This window comes from Anser anser, assembly GCF_964211835.1.
Source record: "Anser anser genome assembly, contig: SUPER_W_unloc_3, whole genome shotgun sequence".
Lineage (NCBI taxonomy): Eukaryota > Metazoa > Chordata > Aves > Anseriformes > Anatidae > Anser > Anser anser.
In genome coordinates, this window is record NW_028154229.1 from 250,069 (window position 1) to 265,982 (window position 15,914).

Genomic DNA, 15,914 nt, shown 5'->3' on the forward strand with positions numbered 1-15,914 from the left:
GCGGTTCCTGCCTGAGTAGGCCACAGCGCTTCTGCCTCTCTGACAGGCTTGGAGGGTAACGACATCAGAATACGCTCGCTTTAGTTTGAGGTTCCAGGCGCTACTGCCATCGGGATGGCACACGGGGACGGGGCTGGGGCTGGGGCTGGGGGCAGGCAACCACAGGCAGCTTTAACATCTCAGTCCTCCCCGTCGGCCATCTCCCAGCTACCACGCGGGCCACTCAGTGCGACCAGACACCAATTCACCCAAGGCAACAAAAATATTTACAGAGCTACACCTCTCCTCGTAACTGTTTGTTGTTTACGGCTGAAACCACTCCTGGGATAGGATATGCCACCTGGACTGAGCAAAGCCTTTGATACGGTCCCTCACCACATTCTTCTCTCTAAATTGGAGAGGTATGGATTTGAAGGATGGACTGCTGGGCGGATAAAGAATTGGTTGGCTGGTCGCAGCCAAAGGGTTGTGGTCAACGGCTCTATGTCTGGGTGGAGGCCGGTCACAAGCGGTGTCCCTCAGGGGTCGGCCTCGGGACCGGTGCTCTTCAACATCTTTAGCAATGACACAGACGACGGAATCGAGCAAGTTTGCAGATGACACCAAGCTGAGCGGTGCAGTCGATACAACAGAGGGAAGGGATGCCGTCCGGAGGGACCTGGACAGGCCGGAGAAGTGGGCCCATGAGAACCTAATGAGGTTCAACAAGGCCAAGTGCAAGGCGTTGACCTTGGGCTGGGGCAATCCCAGGTATTTCTATAGACTGGGAGAAGAAGAACTTGAGAGCAGCCCTGCGGAGAAGGACTTGGGGGTCCTGATGGACGAGAAGCTGGACACGAGCCAGCAGCGCGCGCTTGCAGCCCGGAAGGCCAACTGTGTCCTGGGCTGCATTAACAAAGGGGTGGCCAGCAGGGAGAGGGAGGTGATTATCCCCCTCTACCCTGCTCTTGGGAGACCCCGCCTGGAATACTGCGTGCAGGCCTGGGGCCCCCAGCACAAGAAGGATGTGGAGCTCTTGGAAAGGTCAGTCTCACCTCCGTCCCTGGAAAGGTGTTGGAACAGCTTGTTCTGGATGCCATCTCCAAGCCATTGGAAGAGAAGGAGGTTATGAGGAGTAGTCAGCATGGATTCACCAAGGGGAAATCGTGCTCGACCGACCTCGTTGCCTTCTATGATGGCATCACCAGCTGCGTTGATGGAGGGAGAGCAGTGGATGTCATCTACCTTGACTTTAGCAAGGCTTCCGATACTGTCTCCCACGACGTCCTGCTAGCAAAGCTGAGAAAGCGTGGGATAGACGAGTGGACGGTAAGGTGGGTTGAGACCTGGCTGACCGGCCGAGCTCAGAGGGTGGTGATCGGCGGCGCAGAGTCCGGCTGCAGCCCTGTGACTAGCGGTGTTCCCCAGGGGTCGGTGCTGGGTCCGGTCTTGTTCAACATCTTCATCGCCGACCTTGACGAGGGAATAGTGTCCAGCCTCAGCAAGTACGCCGATGATACAAAGCTGGGAGGAGTGGCCGACACGCCAGAAGGCTGTGCTGCCATTCAGCGAGACCTGGGCGGGCTGGAGAGCTGGGCAGGAAGAAGCCAAATGAAGTTTAACAAGAGCAAGCGTAGAGTCCTGCACCTGGGAAGGAACAACCGCGTGTATCAGTACAGGCTGGGGGATGACCTGCTGGAGAGGAGCGCTGCGGAGAAAGACCCGGGGGTCCTGGTGGACGACAGGTTGACCATGAGCCAGCGGCGTGCCCTGGTGGCCAAGAAGGCCAATGGGATCCTGGCGTGCGTTAAAAGGAGCGTGGCCAGCAGGTCAAGGGAGGTGATCCTCCCCCTCTACTCTGCCCTGGGCAGGCCTCGCCTGGTAGTACCGTGTCCGGTTCCGGGCTCCCCAGTACAAAAAGAGACAGGGATCTCCTGGAAAGAGTCCAGCGGAGGGCAACAAAGATGATACAGGGCCTGAAGCATCTCCCCTGTGAGCAAAGACTGAGAGACCTGGGCCTGTTCAGCCTTGAGAAGAGAAGACTGAGAGGGGATCTTATCAATGATTACAAGTATCTTAAGTGTGGGAGACAGTGGGACTTGGCCACCCTCTTTTCAGTGGTTTGTGGGGATAGGACAAGGGGCAACGGCCAAAAACTGGAGCACAGGAAGTTCCTCACCAACATGCGAAAGAACTTCTTCACGGTGAGGGTGACGGAGCGCTGGAACAGGCTGCCCTGGGAGGTTGTGGAGTCTCCTTCTCCGGAGATATTCAAGGCCCGTCTGGACGCCTACCTGGGCAGCCTGCTCTAGGGAACCTGCTCTGGCAGGGGGGTTGGACCCGACGATCTCTTGAGGTCCCTTCCAACCCCTACGAATCTGTATATACAGGAGTAAAAATACACGTGTTGATAGCGATAGGACAAGGGGGAATGGTTTTAAACTAAGACAGGGGAGATTTAGCTTAGATATTAGGAGAAAGTTTTTCACTCAGAGGGTGGTGAGGCACTGGAACGGGTTGCCCAGAGAGGTTCTGGATGCCCCATCCCTGGAGGCATTCAAGGCCAGGCTGGACGCGGCTCTGGGCAGCCTGCTCTAGCGGTTGGCAACGCTGCCCAGAGCAGGGGGGTTGAAACTAGATGATCTTTAAGGTGCTTTTCAACCCAGGCCATTCTATGGTTCTATGATATGCTCTTTGAAAGCGTACAGGCTAAAGGAAGGGTCAAATTGGTGCCTCGGGGGCAAATTTCTTCGCCTTCTACGGTTGTCTAACAGTGCCTATTAAGCAAAGAGATTACCAATCATCTTCCTCCTCTACTTTCTCAGGAATTAAACACCTTTTGTGAAAGACTACAAGCGCTGATAGCATTAGCTAGACCTAGCTAGACCGACTGGGGAACAGTTGAACACGTAAATACTTACTCAAGGTCCATTTGCACAGGTTTCTTTGAGCAGTTCCATGGGCTCTTCTACGTCAACAAAACAGACCAATGAAAGAGACCAAGGACAAATACAGAAACAGAACAGTTGATCAAGTGCCAATTTAAGAAGCTTTCCCTGAAAGGGCAACAGCATCTCCACCTCCACCCACCCCTCCCTCCCCTCCCCTCCCCTCCCCCCCCCCAAGTAGTTGACTTCCACAACTATTTTCATCTGACCCCGCAAACGGCAAATTCTATATTACTTCGAGTAGAACAAGGGCTGTTTCTTGTTTCGGTTTGGTTTTTATCATTCAGCTTCTTCAAAAGACTTTAGTCATTCACAGCTGCAATCGTTAACCCCGCAAACAGATCCAGTAACAAAGATCATTCCTCCTGCTAAGGAATCGAGTTTCTTTGTGAGGAACGGAGTCACAAAAATCATTTCATTAGCAAGTTTCAAACACTAAAAATATTTAATAGCATTTTAACGCTCCCACGCTCCAGTAAGCCTTGAACGTAACCGCAATTAAACAAGGAGCACAGCAAAGCCAGAGGTCTAACAAAGCACGAGAGGTGATCGCATTTAAACGCCTTATGGTGCCTTTAGCTAATCCTTCTTCTAGTTCCTGAACAACGGACTTCGTTTAGAAAAAAAGAAGACTCTAAAAATACATACAAAAAAATAAAGGGAACGGCAGCCGAGTCTTGAACGTTCAGAAGCCGACTCAAGCATCCCAGAGCCTTCTACGCTTTGAAAAGCGTCTGTGGGAGAAATTACTTCTCGAAGTTGCGAAACCCACGACTGAAAAGAAAGCGGTAGCAAAACTCCTACGGTAGTCAAGAACAGGCTGACAAGCACCTGTCAGAAATCACACCGGGTAGAGTTTATTCTGCCTCCTCGGGACAGGGGCAGACAACAGACGATGCCTGGAAGCTTTCTTCCAACCTTATTCTTCTCTGGTTCTACATCTGCCAGTGCTCGATGCGGCTGTTTCGCAATAAAAGCACGCCCTTTTATTTGGGAGCAGGGGGAAGATAGCAAGGCCTCAAACACACAGCACATCCTAGATCGTCTTAGGGAGATGGAGACCCACAGGACCGCCGAGCGCTTCTATCTTCGCGTTTCAAATGACTGGGCAAACCACCATCTACACGACACTGTCAACAGACCGAAACATTCTTTTAACTTGCAGAACTATTTCCATCGGCAAGACACACAAGACAGAGGTCATATCCCCATGCTCCATCTTTATTGTGCAAATGCTGCTCAAAGCTCTTTATTACCCTCCATAGACAGCCGTCCAGGAAAAAAAAAAAAAAAAAAATCATACATCAACAGGGGCTAGATTGACGGGCAACATATGAAACCTACTCGGCGGCGACCCGTACGCGTGCAGTGACGCCTGCGGTGCAAAAACCTTAGCCAGGAGGCCGGCCCAACTGACCGCCACCCAGAATACGTAGATGTACACGACAGCCCGAAGGGCCCGAGGGTGGGCATTCACAGCCATCCGGAATCCATTGGTCAGGTCCAGGTTAGCAGCACACTTCTTGCCAACAACCATTACACGCCCAAGAAGCTGGAAAAAGGAAATAACGTTACCTAACATAACGTGCCACGACGCACAGAACGAACGCGAGCGGAGAACCATCCACAGAACACGGTTAGCTAATCCTTCACGATTCAACCGCTGCTCTTTGAATTACCCTCTAGACGGGAACAGACTACAAAACAGTCACAGAAGCTAAATTTGTCTCGGGGGTTAAAGCCCCCGTCATAGCTTCGGGCAACGTAAGCCGCTCTGGCGGAAAATAAAAGCTTCACGGTGCCTTTTCTTTTGCGTGGCCTCACAAAGCCTTGGAACTTGACTTGCATAGCTAACAGCGAAACAAACACCCAGCGCCGCTCAACCAGCTTTCCCTTTCCTCGCCTCTGACCTGCCCAAACCCCAAGCCCTCTTCTGCATAGTCAAAGTACCACCGCCGCTGTCTGGAAACCGTGAAAACGGGCATCAGACCGTACTTCGGAACAACACTGCTTTTTGCACTACAAGCGCGTAGCCGGAGACCAGCATCGCTTTATATCGCCGCTCTTAGTCAAAAAGCTCAACTCCATTACAAGCTAGAGGCAAAAGACTACAGCATCGGAAAACCCAAAATAGCCTACTGTGCGCCCCTCCGCAACATCCAGAGGAAAAGAGGGGACGGGAAAGAGTCTAGGAAGTTACAAACTAGTTACAGGTACAGCCAGCCTAGCGAAAAGAAAGCTCCCACAGTACTCACGGGTCCGCCAGAATCTTCTGCTTCACATAACCGGACAACTGCCTTCTCAGGAAGGACTAGGAAAAAACACTGGAGCCTGAGGCGAACTATCACGGAACGCAAGGCGCTGGAGGAAGAGTAAACAGTTACAACGCAGTCAGCTTCAGAGAAAGGCAACAGCTTAAGCAAATCACTATGCCCCACCGAACTCGTCCTACCGAAGCAGATTATCAGGTACCCCAAACGCGCACGACAAAACAGCGATTCTTCTTAAGCGATCTTTGAATAGGCAAAGTTCTCTACCTTCTACACGCAAAACACACAAGCGGCAAACAATTGCTAACTGTCCTTCAGTTATGTCCAAATATTGCCTCGGCCAGAGGTAGGAAGGCATCTTCAAAGAACCCGGAGTAATCCGGCTGAGGCTGTATAAACTCTCCGTCCTCGATAACGCCACGTACTCAGGGGAAAGAACATTCCAAGTTAGCCCGTTACGGCCGGCTCTACGTCAGACACCTCCAGACCGAGGCCAAGGTATCACCTGCGAAACACGAATACCACCGATCTGTAGGAAACCATCGACTCGCAACTAATTGCGAGGGAACTCCCCAAATCACCAGCAGACCGAAACTGCATACGGCACCAGAAGCAGGATCCAGCACGCAAGGTGACGGGGGCAACGAGACAGCCGAGTACTTCAGATTAGCGACTTCCGGCAGTTTTATTTATTTTAGATGCGACTGAAACAGCGCCGATAAGACTCGATTCCACAGATGCTTTGCACTTCTTACTCACCATCGCCTTTCACTGCGCGACAATCGAGAATTACGAGCCTTCCTCACACTTCTCCCCCCTATAACATCGCTCAACTGTGAAACAGGCCTTCGGTACAGCGAGCTAAGCAAATTCAAGACCATTCGCTATAGCCAACTACACTCCAAAAGCAGTTCTAAGTTCCCCCCCCGCCTCAAGTGAGGACCAGCAGCCTGCGGGATTGACTGGCTTCTAGATGTTTAAGAAAGCTAGGAAAAGCTGCAATTCTTCCCTTTCACAAGCCACTTTGGAGAGAGCGTGCGCTCGCGTGCGCGGTGGGGGTGGTGCCATAACCAAAGCCTAGCACGGCCGAGCCGGGGCGTCTCTAGAACGCTGTCACGAGGCGCATCAAGACCTGCGTTTCTGCTACGCAGAAATGACTGATTACGGTCACTACTGCGATGCTCGCTGCCTATACGCAGGCAGTCCGAACCCCCAAGGAGACCGACTGCGCCGGCGACCCAGTACGCGCCGTGGCACCCCGGGGGCAGGCGGGACGCGCACCGAAGAAGCGCGGGGTTTTAGAGGCGCTGCAGTAGAGAGCGCCACGAGCCGGAGAGACCCCGACCGACCGACCGACCGTCCGTCCGTCCGTCCCTCCCTCCCGCAGCAAGGCCACCACCCGCCCTGCCGCACTCCCGGGACCCGCGACGGGCCCTCGTTTCAGAGGGCCTGCGAGCGGCCGAGGGAAGGAAGGAAAGAGAAGACTCGCACGACGACGCCGCGGCTACCTCCTCGCCCACGACCGCTCATCCTCACGGAGAACGTTGGCGGGGACCTCCTTGCCCTTGCAGGCGACCTCTCCGAAAGCGGCTGCAGCGGCAGCGCCGCCGCCGGGCCAGGCGGCCTGCGCCCTAACGATCCCGTCGGCCATGACGGCGCCCGCTCGGTACAACGCCCCCTCCCTTCCCGCACTCGGCCCGGCCCTCCGCGGCGCTCATTGGGCCGACAGATCGCCGCCGACCGCTCCCGCGCCTCGATTGGCTGCCTCGCCTGCCCTCTTCCCTTGTCCCCGCCCTCTCGGCGGCTCCGCTCCCGTCGACCCGGTGCTTATCGGCGCTCAGGGAGGTCGCGTGCCCTCGGGGCGCGGAGGGATCCGACCGGGAGGGAGGAAGTGGGCGCCCGAAAACGGGCTGGGCGGCTCCGCGGAGGGAAGCCGGGCCCTGCACGGCTGGGAAACGAGCTCCACAGAACGGTTGCTCCGATCATAGAATCATAGCATGGCTTGGCTTGGCAGGGACCTTACTTAAAGATCACCTAATTCCAACCCCCCCGCCCTGGGCAGGGACACCTTCCACTAGACCACGTTGCTCAAAGCCCCATCCAACCTGGCCTTAAACACTTCCAGGGACGGGGCATCCGCCACTTCTCCTGGCAACCCGTTCCAGTGCCTCACCCCCCTCTCAGGAAAGAATCTCTTCCAACTATCCAGTCTAAGTCTACCCTCTTTGAGTTTAAAACCATTACTCCTTGCCCTATCGCTCCTCTCCCTGACAAAGAGTCCCTCCCCAGCTTTCCTGTAGGGCCCCCCCTTTGGGTACTGGAAGGCCCCTCCAAGGTCTCCCCGGAGCCTTCTCTTCTCTCTCCAGGCTGAACCACCCCAACTCCCTCAGCCTGCCTTCCTGGGAGAGGTGCCCCAGCCCCCTGGTCATCTTCGTGGCCCTCCTCTGGACGCGTTCTAGTACGTCCCCGTCCTTCTTGTGCTGGGGGCCCCAGAGCTGAACACAGTACTTACTCTAGGTGGGGCCTCACAAGAGCACAGCAGCAGAGAGGGAGAATCACCTCCCTCGACTTGCCGGCCGCCCTCCTTTTGATGCGGCCCAGGATACGGGTGGCTTTCCGGGCTGCAAGCGTCCATTGCATTGCCGGCTCCGGTTGACGAGCTTCTCATCAACCAACGCCCCCAGGCCCTTCTCCTCAGAGCTGCTCTCCATCCATTCTCCGCCCAGCCTGGATTCGTGCTTAGGATTGCCCCGGACCAAATGCGGGACCTCGCGCTCGTAGCCCCAACTATTATTTATGACCCTATCAGCTCCACCCCAAACACGCTGGTGGCTTTTGGGCGCTGCTCCCCGCAGGCAGATCCCCGCTTTTGCCAGGGCAGGCCTTACCTTTTCAGAAGTTGCTCCACAACCTTCCCTGAGAGCCCCACTTCAACTGCTGGTGTTTCTAAGGGGGAAAGCTGCACCTCCCGCGCACGGGGTGGCGGGGAGGAATACAAAGCCTGTGCTCAGCCCTGGCACATCACAACTGGGTTTGTGCTCAGCTGGGGAGGAGGCTTCTGGAAAAATAGGCAGTGCCCCCCAAGGCTGCCCAAGCGTGGTCCGCGGTGCCCTGCAGCAGCCCCAGGGAGAGCGGAGCTCAAACTGGCCCGACACGGCGGCAGGGACGTGGCCGTCCCCACACGCGCGGTTCCTGCCTGAGTAGGCCACAGCGCTTCTGCCTCTCTGACAGGCTTGGAGGGTAACGACATCAGAATACGCTCGCTTTAGTTTGAGGTTCCAGGCGCTACTGCCATCGGGATGGCACACGGGGACGGGGCTGGGGCTGGGGCTGGGGGCAGGCAACCACAGGCAGCTTTAACATCTCAGTCCTCCCCGTCGGCCATCTCCCAGCTACCACGCGGGCCACTCAGTGCGACCAGACACCAATTCACCCAAGGCAACAAAAATATTTACAGAGCTACACCTCTCCTCGTAACTGTTTGTTGTTTACGGCTGAAACCACTCCTGGGATAGGATATGCCACCTGGACTGAGCAAAGCCTTTGATACGGTCCCTCACCACATTCTTCTCTCTAAATTGGAGAGGTATGGATTTGAAGGATGGACTGCTGGGCGGATAAAGAATTGGTTGGCTGGTCGCAGCCAAAGGGTTGTGGTCAACGGCTCTATGTCTGGGTGGAGGCCGGTCACAAGCGGTGTCCCTCAGGGGTCGGCCTCGGGACCGGTGCTCTTCAACATCTTTAGCAATGACACAGACGACGGAATCGAGCAAGTTTGCAGATGACACCAAGCTGAGCGGTGCAGTCGATACAACAGAGGGAAGGGATGCCGTCCGGAGGGACCTGGACAGGCCGGAGAAGTGGGCCCATGAGAACCTAATGAGGTTCAACAAGGCCAAGTGCAAGGCGTTGACCTTGGGCTGGGGCAATCCCAGGTATTTCTATAGACTGGGAGAAGAAGAACTTGAGAGCAGCCCTGCGGAGAAGGACTTGGGGGTCCTGATGGACGAGAAGCTGGACACGAGCCAGCAGCGCGCGCTTGCAGCCCGGAAGGCCAACTGTGTCCTGGGCTGCATTAACAAAGGGGTGGCCAGCAGGGAGAGGGAGGTGATTATCCCCCTCTACCCTGCTCTTGGGAGACCCCGCCTGGAATACTGCGTGCAGGCCTGGGGCCCCCAGCACAAGAAGGATGTGGAGCTCTTGGAAAGGTCAGTCTCACCTCCGTCCCTGGAAAGGTGTTGGAACAGCTTGTTCTGGATGCCATCTCCAAGCCATTGGAAGAGAAGGAGGTTATGAGGAGTAGTCAGCATGGATTCACCAAGGGGAAATCGTGCTCGACCGACCTCGTTGCCTTCTATGATGGCATCACCAGCTGCGTTGATGGAGGGAGAGCAGTGGATGTCATCTACCTTGACTTTAGCAAGGCTTCCGATACTGTCTCCCACGACGTCCTGCTAGCAAAGCTGAGAAAGCGTGGGATAGACGAGTGGACGGTAAGGTGGGTTGAGACCTGGCTGACCGGCCGAGCTCAGAGGGTGGTGATCGGCGGCGCAGAGTCCGGCTGCAGCCCTGTGACTAGCGGTGTTCCCCAGGGGTCGGTGCTGGGTCCGGTCTGGTTCAACATCTTCATCGCCGACCTTGACGAGGGAATAGTGTCCAGCCTCAGCAAGTACGCCGATGATACAAAGCTGGGAGGAGTGGCCGACACGCCAGAAGGCTGTGCTGCCATTCAGCGAGACCTGGGCGGGCTGGAGAGCTGGGCAGGAAGAAGCCAAATGAAGTTTAACAAGAGCAAGCGTAGAGTCCTGCACCTGGGAAGGAACAACCGCGTGTATCAGTACAGGCTGGGGGATGACCTGCTGGAGAGGAGCGCTGCGGAGAAGGACCCGGGGGTCCTGGTGGACGACAGGTTGACCATGAGCCAGCGGCGTGCCCTGGTGGCCAAGAAGGCCAATGGGATCCTGGCGTGCGTTAAAAGGAGCGTGGCCAGCAGGTCAAGGGAGGTGATCCTCCCCCTCTACTCTGCCCTGGGCAGGCCTCGCCTGGTAGTACCGTGTCCGGTTCCGGGCTCCCCAGTACAAAAAGAGACAGGGATCTCCTGGAAAGAGTCCAGCGGAGGGCAACAAAGATGATACAGGGCCTGAAGCATCTCCCCTGTGAGCAAAGACTGAGAGACCTGGGCCTGTTCAGCCTTGAGAAGAGAAGACTGAGAGGGGATCTTATCAATGATTACAAGTATCTTAAGTGTGGGAGACAGTGGGACTTGGCCACCCTCTTTTCAGTGGTTTGTGGGGATAGGACAAGGGGCAACGGCCAAAAACTGGAGCACAGGAAGTTCCGCACCAACATGCGAAAGAACTTCTTCACGGTGAGGGTGACGGAGCGCTGGAACAGGCTGCCCTGGGAGGTTGTGGAGTCTCCTTCTCCGGAGATATTCAAGGCCCGTCTGGATGCCTACCTGGGCAGCCTGCTCTAGGGAACCTGCTCTGGCAGGGGGGTTGGACCCGACGATCTCTTGAGGTCCCTTCCAACCCCTACGAATCTGTATATACAGGAGTAAAAATACACGTGTTGATAGCGATAGGACAAGGGGGAATGGTTTTAAACTAAGACAGGGGAGATTTAGCTTAGATATTAGGAGAAAGTTTTTCACTCAGAGGGTGGTGAGGCACTGGAACGGGTTGCCCAGAGAGGTTCTGGATGCCCCATCCCTGGAGGCATTCAAGGCCAGGCTGGACGCGGCTCTGGGCAGCCTGCTCTAGCGGTTGGCAACGCTGCCCAGAGCAGGGGGGTTGAAACTAGATGATCTTTAAGGTGCTTTTCAACCCAGGCCATTCTATGGTTCTATGATATGCTCTTTGAAAGCGTACAGGCTAAAGGAAGGGTCAAATTGGTGCCTCGGGGGCAAATTTCTTCGCCTTCTACGGTTGTCTAACAGTGCCTATTAAGCAAAGAGATTACCAATCATCTTCCTCCTCTACTTTCTCAGGAATTAAACACCTTTTGTGAAAGACTACAAGCGCTGATAGCATTAGCTAGACCTAGCTAGACCGACTGGGGAACAGTTGAACACGTAAATACTTACTCAAGGTCCATTTGCACAGGTTTCTTTGAGCAGTTCCATGGGCTCTTCTACGTCAACAAAACAGACCAATGAAAGAGACCAAGGACAAATACAGAAACAGAACAGTTGATCAAGTGCCAATTTAAGAAGCTTTCCCTGAAAGGGCAACAGCATCTCCACCTCCACCCACCCCTCCCTCCCCTCCCCTCCCCTCCCCCCCCCCAAGTAGTTGACTTCCACAACTATTTTCATCTGACCCCGCAAACGGCAAATTCTATATTACTTCGAGTAGAACAAGGGCTGTTTCTTGTTTCGGTTTGGTTTTTATCATTCAGCTTCTTCAAAAGACTTTAGTCATTCACAGCTGCAATCGTTAACCCCGCAAACAGATCCAGTAACAAAGATCATTCCTCCTGCTAAGGAATCGAGTTTCTTTGTGAGGAACGGAGTCACAAAAATCATTTCATTAGCAAGTTTCAAACACTAAAAATATTTAATAGCATTTTAACGCTCCCACGCTCCAGTAAGCCTTGAACGTAACCGCAATTAAACAAGGAGCACAGCAAAGCCAGAGGTCTAACAAAGCACGAGAGGTGATCGCATTTAAACGCCTTATGGTGCCTTTAGCTAATCCTTCTTCTAGTTCCTGAACAACGGACTTCGTTTAGAAAAAAAGAAGACTCTAAAAATACATACAAAAAAATAAAGGGAACGGCAGCCGAGTCTTGAACGTTCAGAAGCCGACTCAAGCATCCCAGAGCCTTCTACGCTTTGAAAAGCGTCTGTGGGAGAAATTACTTCTCGAAGTTGCGAAACCCACGACTGAAAAGAAAGCGGTAGCAAAACTCCTACGGTAGTCAAGAACAGGCTGACAAGCACCTGTCAGAAATCACACCGGGTAGAGTTTATTCTGCCTCCTCGGGACAGGGGCAGACAACAGACGATGCCTGGAAGCTTTCTTCCAACCTTATTCTTCTCTGGTTCTACATCTGCCAGTGCTCGATGCGGCTGTTTCGCAATAAAAGCACGCCCTTTTATTTGGGAGCAGGGGGAAGATAGCAAGGCCTCAAACACACAGCACATCCTAGATCGTCTTAGGGAGATGGAGACCCACAGGACCGCCGAGCGCTTCTATCTTCGCGTTTCAAATGACTGGGCAAACCACCATCTACACGACACTGTCAACAGACCGAAACATTCTTTTAACTTGCAGAACTATTTCCATCGGCAAGACACACAAGACAGAGGTCATATCCCCATGCTCCATCTTTATTGTGCAAATGCTGCTCAAAGCTCTTTATTACCCTCCATAGACAGCCGTCCAGGAAAAAAAAAAAAAAAAAAATCATACATCAACAGGGGCTAGATTGACGGGCAACATATGAAACCTACTCGGCGGCGACCCGTACGCGTGCAGTGACGCCTGCGGTGCAAAAACCTTAGCCAGGAGGCCGGCCCAACTGACCGCCACCCAGAATACGTAGATGTACACGACAGCCCGAAGGGCCCGAGGGTGGGCATTCACAGCCATCCGGAATCCATTGGTCAGGTCCAGGTTAGCAGCACACTTCTTGCCAACAACCATTACACGCCCAAGAAGCTGGAAAAAGGAAATAACGTTACCTAACATAACGTGCCACGACGCACAGAACGAACGCGAGCGGAGAACCATCCACAGAACACGGTTAGCTAATCCTTCACGATTCAACCGCTGCTCTTTGAATTACCCTCTAGACGGGAACAGACTACAAAACAGTCACAGAAGCTAAATTTGTCTCGGGGGTTAAAGCCCCCGTCATAGCTTCGGGCAACGTAAGCCGCTCTGGCGGAAAATAAAAGCTTCACGGTGCCTTTTCTTTTGCGTGGCCTCACAAAGCCTTGGAACTTGACTTGCATAGCTAACAGCGAAACAAACACCCAGCGCCGCTCAACCAGCTTTCCCTTTCCTCGCCTCTGACCTGCCCAAACCCCAAGCCCTCTTCTGCATAGTCAAAGTACCACCGCCGCTGTCTGGAAACCGTGAAAACGGGCATCAGACCGTACTTCGGAACAACACTGCTTTTTGCACTACAAGCGCGTAGCCGGAGACCAGCATCGCTTTATATCGCCGCTCTTAGTCAAAAAGCTCAACTCCATTACAAGCTAGAGGCAAAAGACTACAGCATCGGAAAACCCAAAATAGCCTACTGTGCGCCCCTCCGCAACATCCAGAGGAAAAGAGGGGACGGGAAAGAGTCTAGGAAGTTACAAACTAGTTACAGGTACAGCCAGCCTAGCGAAAAGAAAGCTCCCACAGTACTCACGGGTCCGCCAGAATCTTCTGCTTCACATAACCGGACAACTGCCTTCTCAGGAAGGACTAGGAAAAAACACTGGAGCCTGAGGCGAACTATCACGGAACGCAAGGCGCTGGAGGAAGAGTAAACAGTTACAACGCAGTCAGCTTCAGAGAAAGGCAACAGCTTAAGCAAATCACTATGCCCCACCGAACTCGTCCTACCGAAGCAGATTATCAGGTACCCCAAACGCGCACGACAAAACAGCGATTCTTCTTAAGCGATCTTTGAATAGGCAAAGTTCTCTACCTTCTACACGCAAAACACACAAGCGGCAAACAATTGCTAACTGTCCTTCAGTTATGTCCAAATATTGCCTCGGCCAGAGGTAGGAAGGCATCTTCAAAGAACCCGGAGTAATCCGGCTGAGGCTGTATAAACTCTCCGTCCTCGATAACGCCACGTACTCAGGGGAAAGAACATTCCAAGTTAGCCCGTTACGGCCGGCTCTACGTCAGACACCTCCAGACCGAGGCCAAGGTATCACCTGCGAAACACGAATACCACCGATCTGTAGGAAACCATCGACTCGCAACTAATTGCGAGGGAACTCCCCAAATCACCAGCAGACCGAAACTGCATACGGCACCAGAAGCAGGATCCAGCACGCAAGGTGACGGGGGCAACGAGACAGCCGAGTACTTCAGATTAGCGACTTCCGGCAGTTTTATTTATTTTAGATGCGACTGAAACAGCGCCGATAAGACTCGATTCCACAGATGCTTTGCACTTCTTACTCACCATCGCCTTTCACTGCGCGACAATCGAGAATTACGAGCCTTCCTCACACTTCTCCCCCCTATAACATCGCTCAACTGTGAAACAGGCCTTCGGTACAGCGAGCTAAGCAAATTCAAGACCATTCGCTATAGCCAACTACACTCCAAAAGCAGTTCTAAGTTCCCCCCCCGCCTCAAGTGAGGACCAGCAGCCTGCGGGATTGACTGGCTTCTAGATGTTTAAGAAAGCTAGGAAAAGCTGCAATTCTTCCCTTTCACAAGCCACTTTGGAGAGAGCGTGCGCTCGCGTGCGCGGTGGGGGTGGTGCCATAACCAAAGCCTAGCACGGCCGAGCCGGGGCGTCTCTAGAACGCTGTCACGAGGCGCATCAAGACCTGCGTTTCTGCTACGCAGAAATGACTGATTACGGTCACTACTGCGATGCTCGCTGCCTATACGCAGGCAGTCCGAACCCCCAAGGAGACCGACTGCGCCGGCGACCCAGTACGCGCCGTGGCACCCCGGGGGCAGGCGGGACGCGCACCGAAGAAGCGCGGGGTTTTAGAGGCGCTGCAGTAGAGAGCGCCACGAGCCGGAGAGACCCCGACCGACCGACCGACCGACCGTCCGTCCGTCCGTCCGTCCCTCCCTCCCTCCCTCCCGCAGCAAGGCCACCACCCGCCCTGCCGCACTCCCGGGACCCGCGACGGGCCCTCGTTTCAGAGGGCCTGCGAGCGGCCGAGGGAAGGAAGGAAAGAGAAGACTCGCACGACGACGCCGCGGCTACCTCCTCGCCCACGACCGCTCATCCTCACGGAGAACGTTGGCGGGGACCTCCTTGCCCTTGCAGGCGACCTCTCCGAAAGCGGCTGCAGCGGCAGCGCCGCCGCCGGGCCAGGCGGCCTGCGCCCTAACGATCCCGTCGGCCATGACGGCGCCCGCTCGGTACAACGCCCCCTCCCTTCCCGCACTCGGCCCGGCCCTCCGCGGCGCTCATTGGGCCGACAGATCGCCGCCGACCGCTCCCGCGCCTCGATTGGCTGCCTCGCCTGCCCTCTTCCCTTGTCCCCGCCCTCTCGGCGGCTCCGCTCCCGTCGACCCGGTGCTTATCGGCGCTCAGGGAGGTCGCGTGCCCTCGGGGCGCGGAGGGATCCGACCGGGAGGGAGGAAGTGGGCGCCCGAAAACGGGCTGGGCGGCTCCGCGGAGGGAAGCCGGGCCCTGCACGGCTGGGAAACGAGCTCCACAGAACGGTTGCTCCGATCATAGAATCATAGCATGGCTTGGCTTGGCAGGGACCTTACTTAAAGATCACCTAATTCCAACCCCCCCGCCCTGGGCAGGGACACCTTCCACTAGACCACGTTGCTCAAAGCCCCATCCAACCTGGCCTTAAACACTTCCAGGGACGGGGCATCCGCCACTTCTCCTGGCAACCCGTTCCAGTGCCTCACCCCCCTCTCAGGAAAGAATCTCTTCCAACTATCCAGTCTAAGTCTACCCTCTTTGAGTTTAAAACCATTACTCCTTGCCCTATCGCTCCTCTCCCTGACAAAGAGTCCCTCCCCAGCTTTCCTGTAGGGCCCCCCCTTTGGGTACT

At 54.9% G+C, this 15,914-nt stretch overlaps 2 protein-coding genes across 2 annotated transcripts; both read right to left on the minus strand.

Annotated features, from left to right (window-relative positions):
- Positions 1 to 4,127: 4,127 nt before the first annotated feature.
- On the minus strand, positions 4,128 to 6,886 carry LOC310888926 (adenosine 5'-monophosphoramidase HINT1-like). The gene is made up of 3 exons (XM_083852562.1): positions 6,706 to 6,886; positions 5,183 to 5,288; positions 4,128 to 4,479 (listed from the first exon to the last, which is right to left on the minus strand). The coding sequence occupies exons 1-3, from the start codon at positions 6,846 to 6,848 to the stop codon at positions 4,225 to 4,227; spliced, it is 504 nt and encodes a 167-aa protein (XP_083708688.1). The 5' UTR covers positions 6,849 to 6,886; the 3' UTR covers positions 4,128 to 4,224.
- Positions 6,887 to 12,509: 5,623 nt separating this feature from the next.
- On the minus strand, positions 12,510 to 15,284 carry LOC310888925 (adenosine 5'-monophosphoramidase HINT1-like). Its single transcript, XM_083852561.1, has 3 exons — positions 15,104 to 15,284; positions 13,565 to 13,670; positions 12,510 to 12,861 (listed from the first exon to the last, which is right to left on the minus strand). The coding sequence occupies exons 1-3, from the start codon at positions 15,244 to 15,246 to the stop codon at positions 12,607 to 12,609; spliced, it is 504 nt and encodes a 167-aa protein (XP_083708687.1). The 5' UTR covers positions 15,247 to 15,284; the 3' UTR covers positions 12,510 to 12,606.
- Positions 15,285 to 15,914: the final 630 nt, after the last annotated feature.

Bases quoted from the DNA above. Each gene is read 5' to 3' on its own strand.
- LOC310888926 (XM_083852562.1), bottom strand. From the start codon at position 6,848: ATGGCCGACGGGATCGTTAGGGCGCAGGCCGCCTGGCCCGGCGGCGGC. The intron at 5,289-6,705 runs GTAGCCGCGGCG...CTCTTCCTCCAG, and splicing joins GAGCGGTCGTGGGCGAGGAG to CGCCTTGCGTTCCGTGATAG. The intron at 4,480-5,182 runs GTGAGTACTGTG...TCCTTTTTCCAG, and splicing joins CAGAAGATTCTGGCGGACCC to CTTCTTGGGCGTGTAATGGT.
- LOC310888925 (XM_083852561.1), bottom strand. From the start codon at position 15,246: ATGGCCGACGGGATCGTTAGGGCGCAGGCCGCCTGGCCCGGCGGCGGC. The intron at 13,671-15,103 runs GTAGCCGCGGCG...CTCTTCCTCCAG, and splicing joins GAGCGGTCGTGGGCGAGGAG to CGCCTTGCGTTCCGTGATAG. The intron at 12,862-13,564 runs GTGAGTACTGTG...TCCTTTTTCCAG, and splicing joins CAGAAGATTCTGGCGGACCC to CTTCTTGGGCGTGTAATGGT.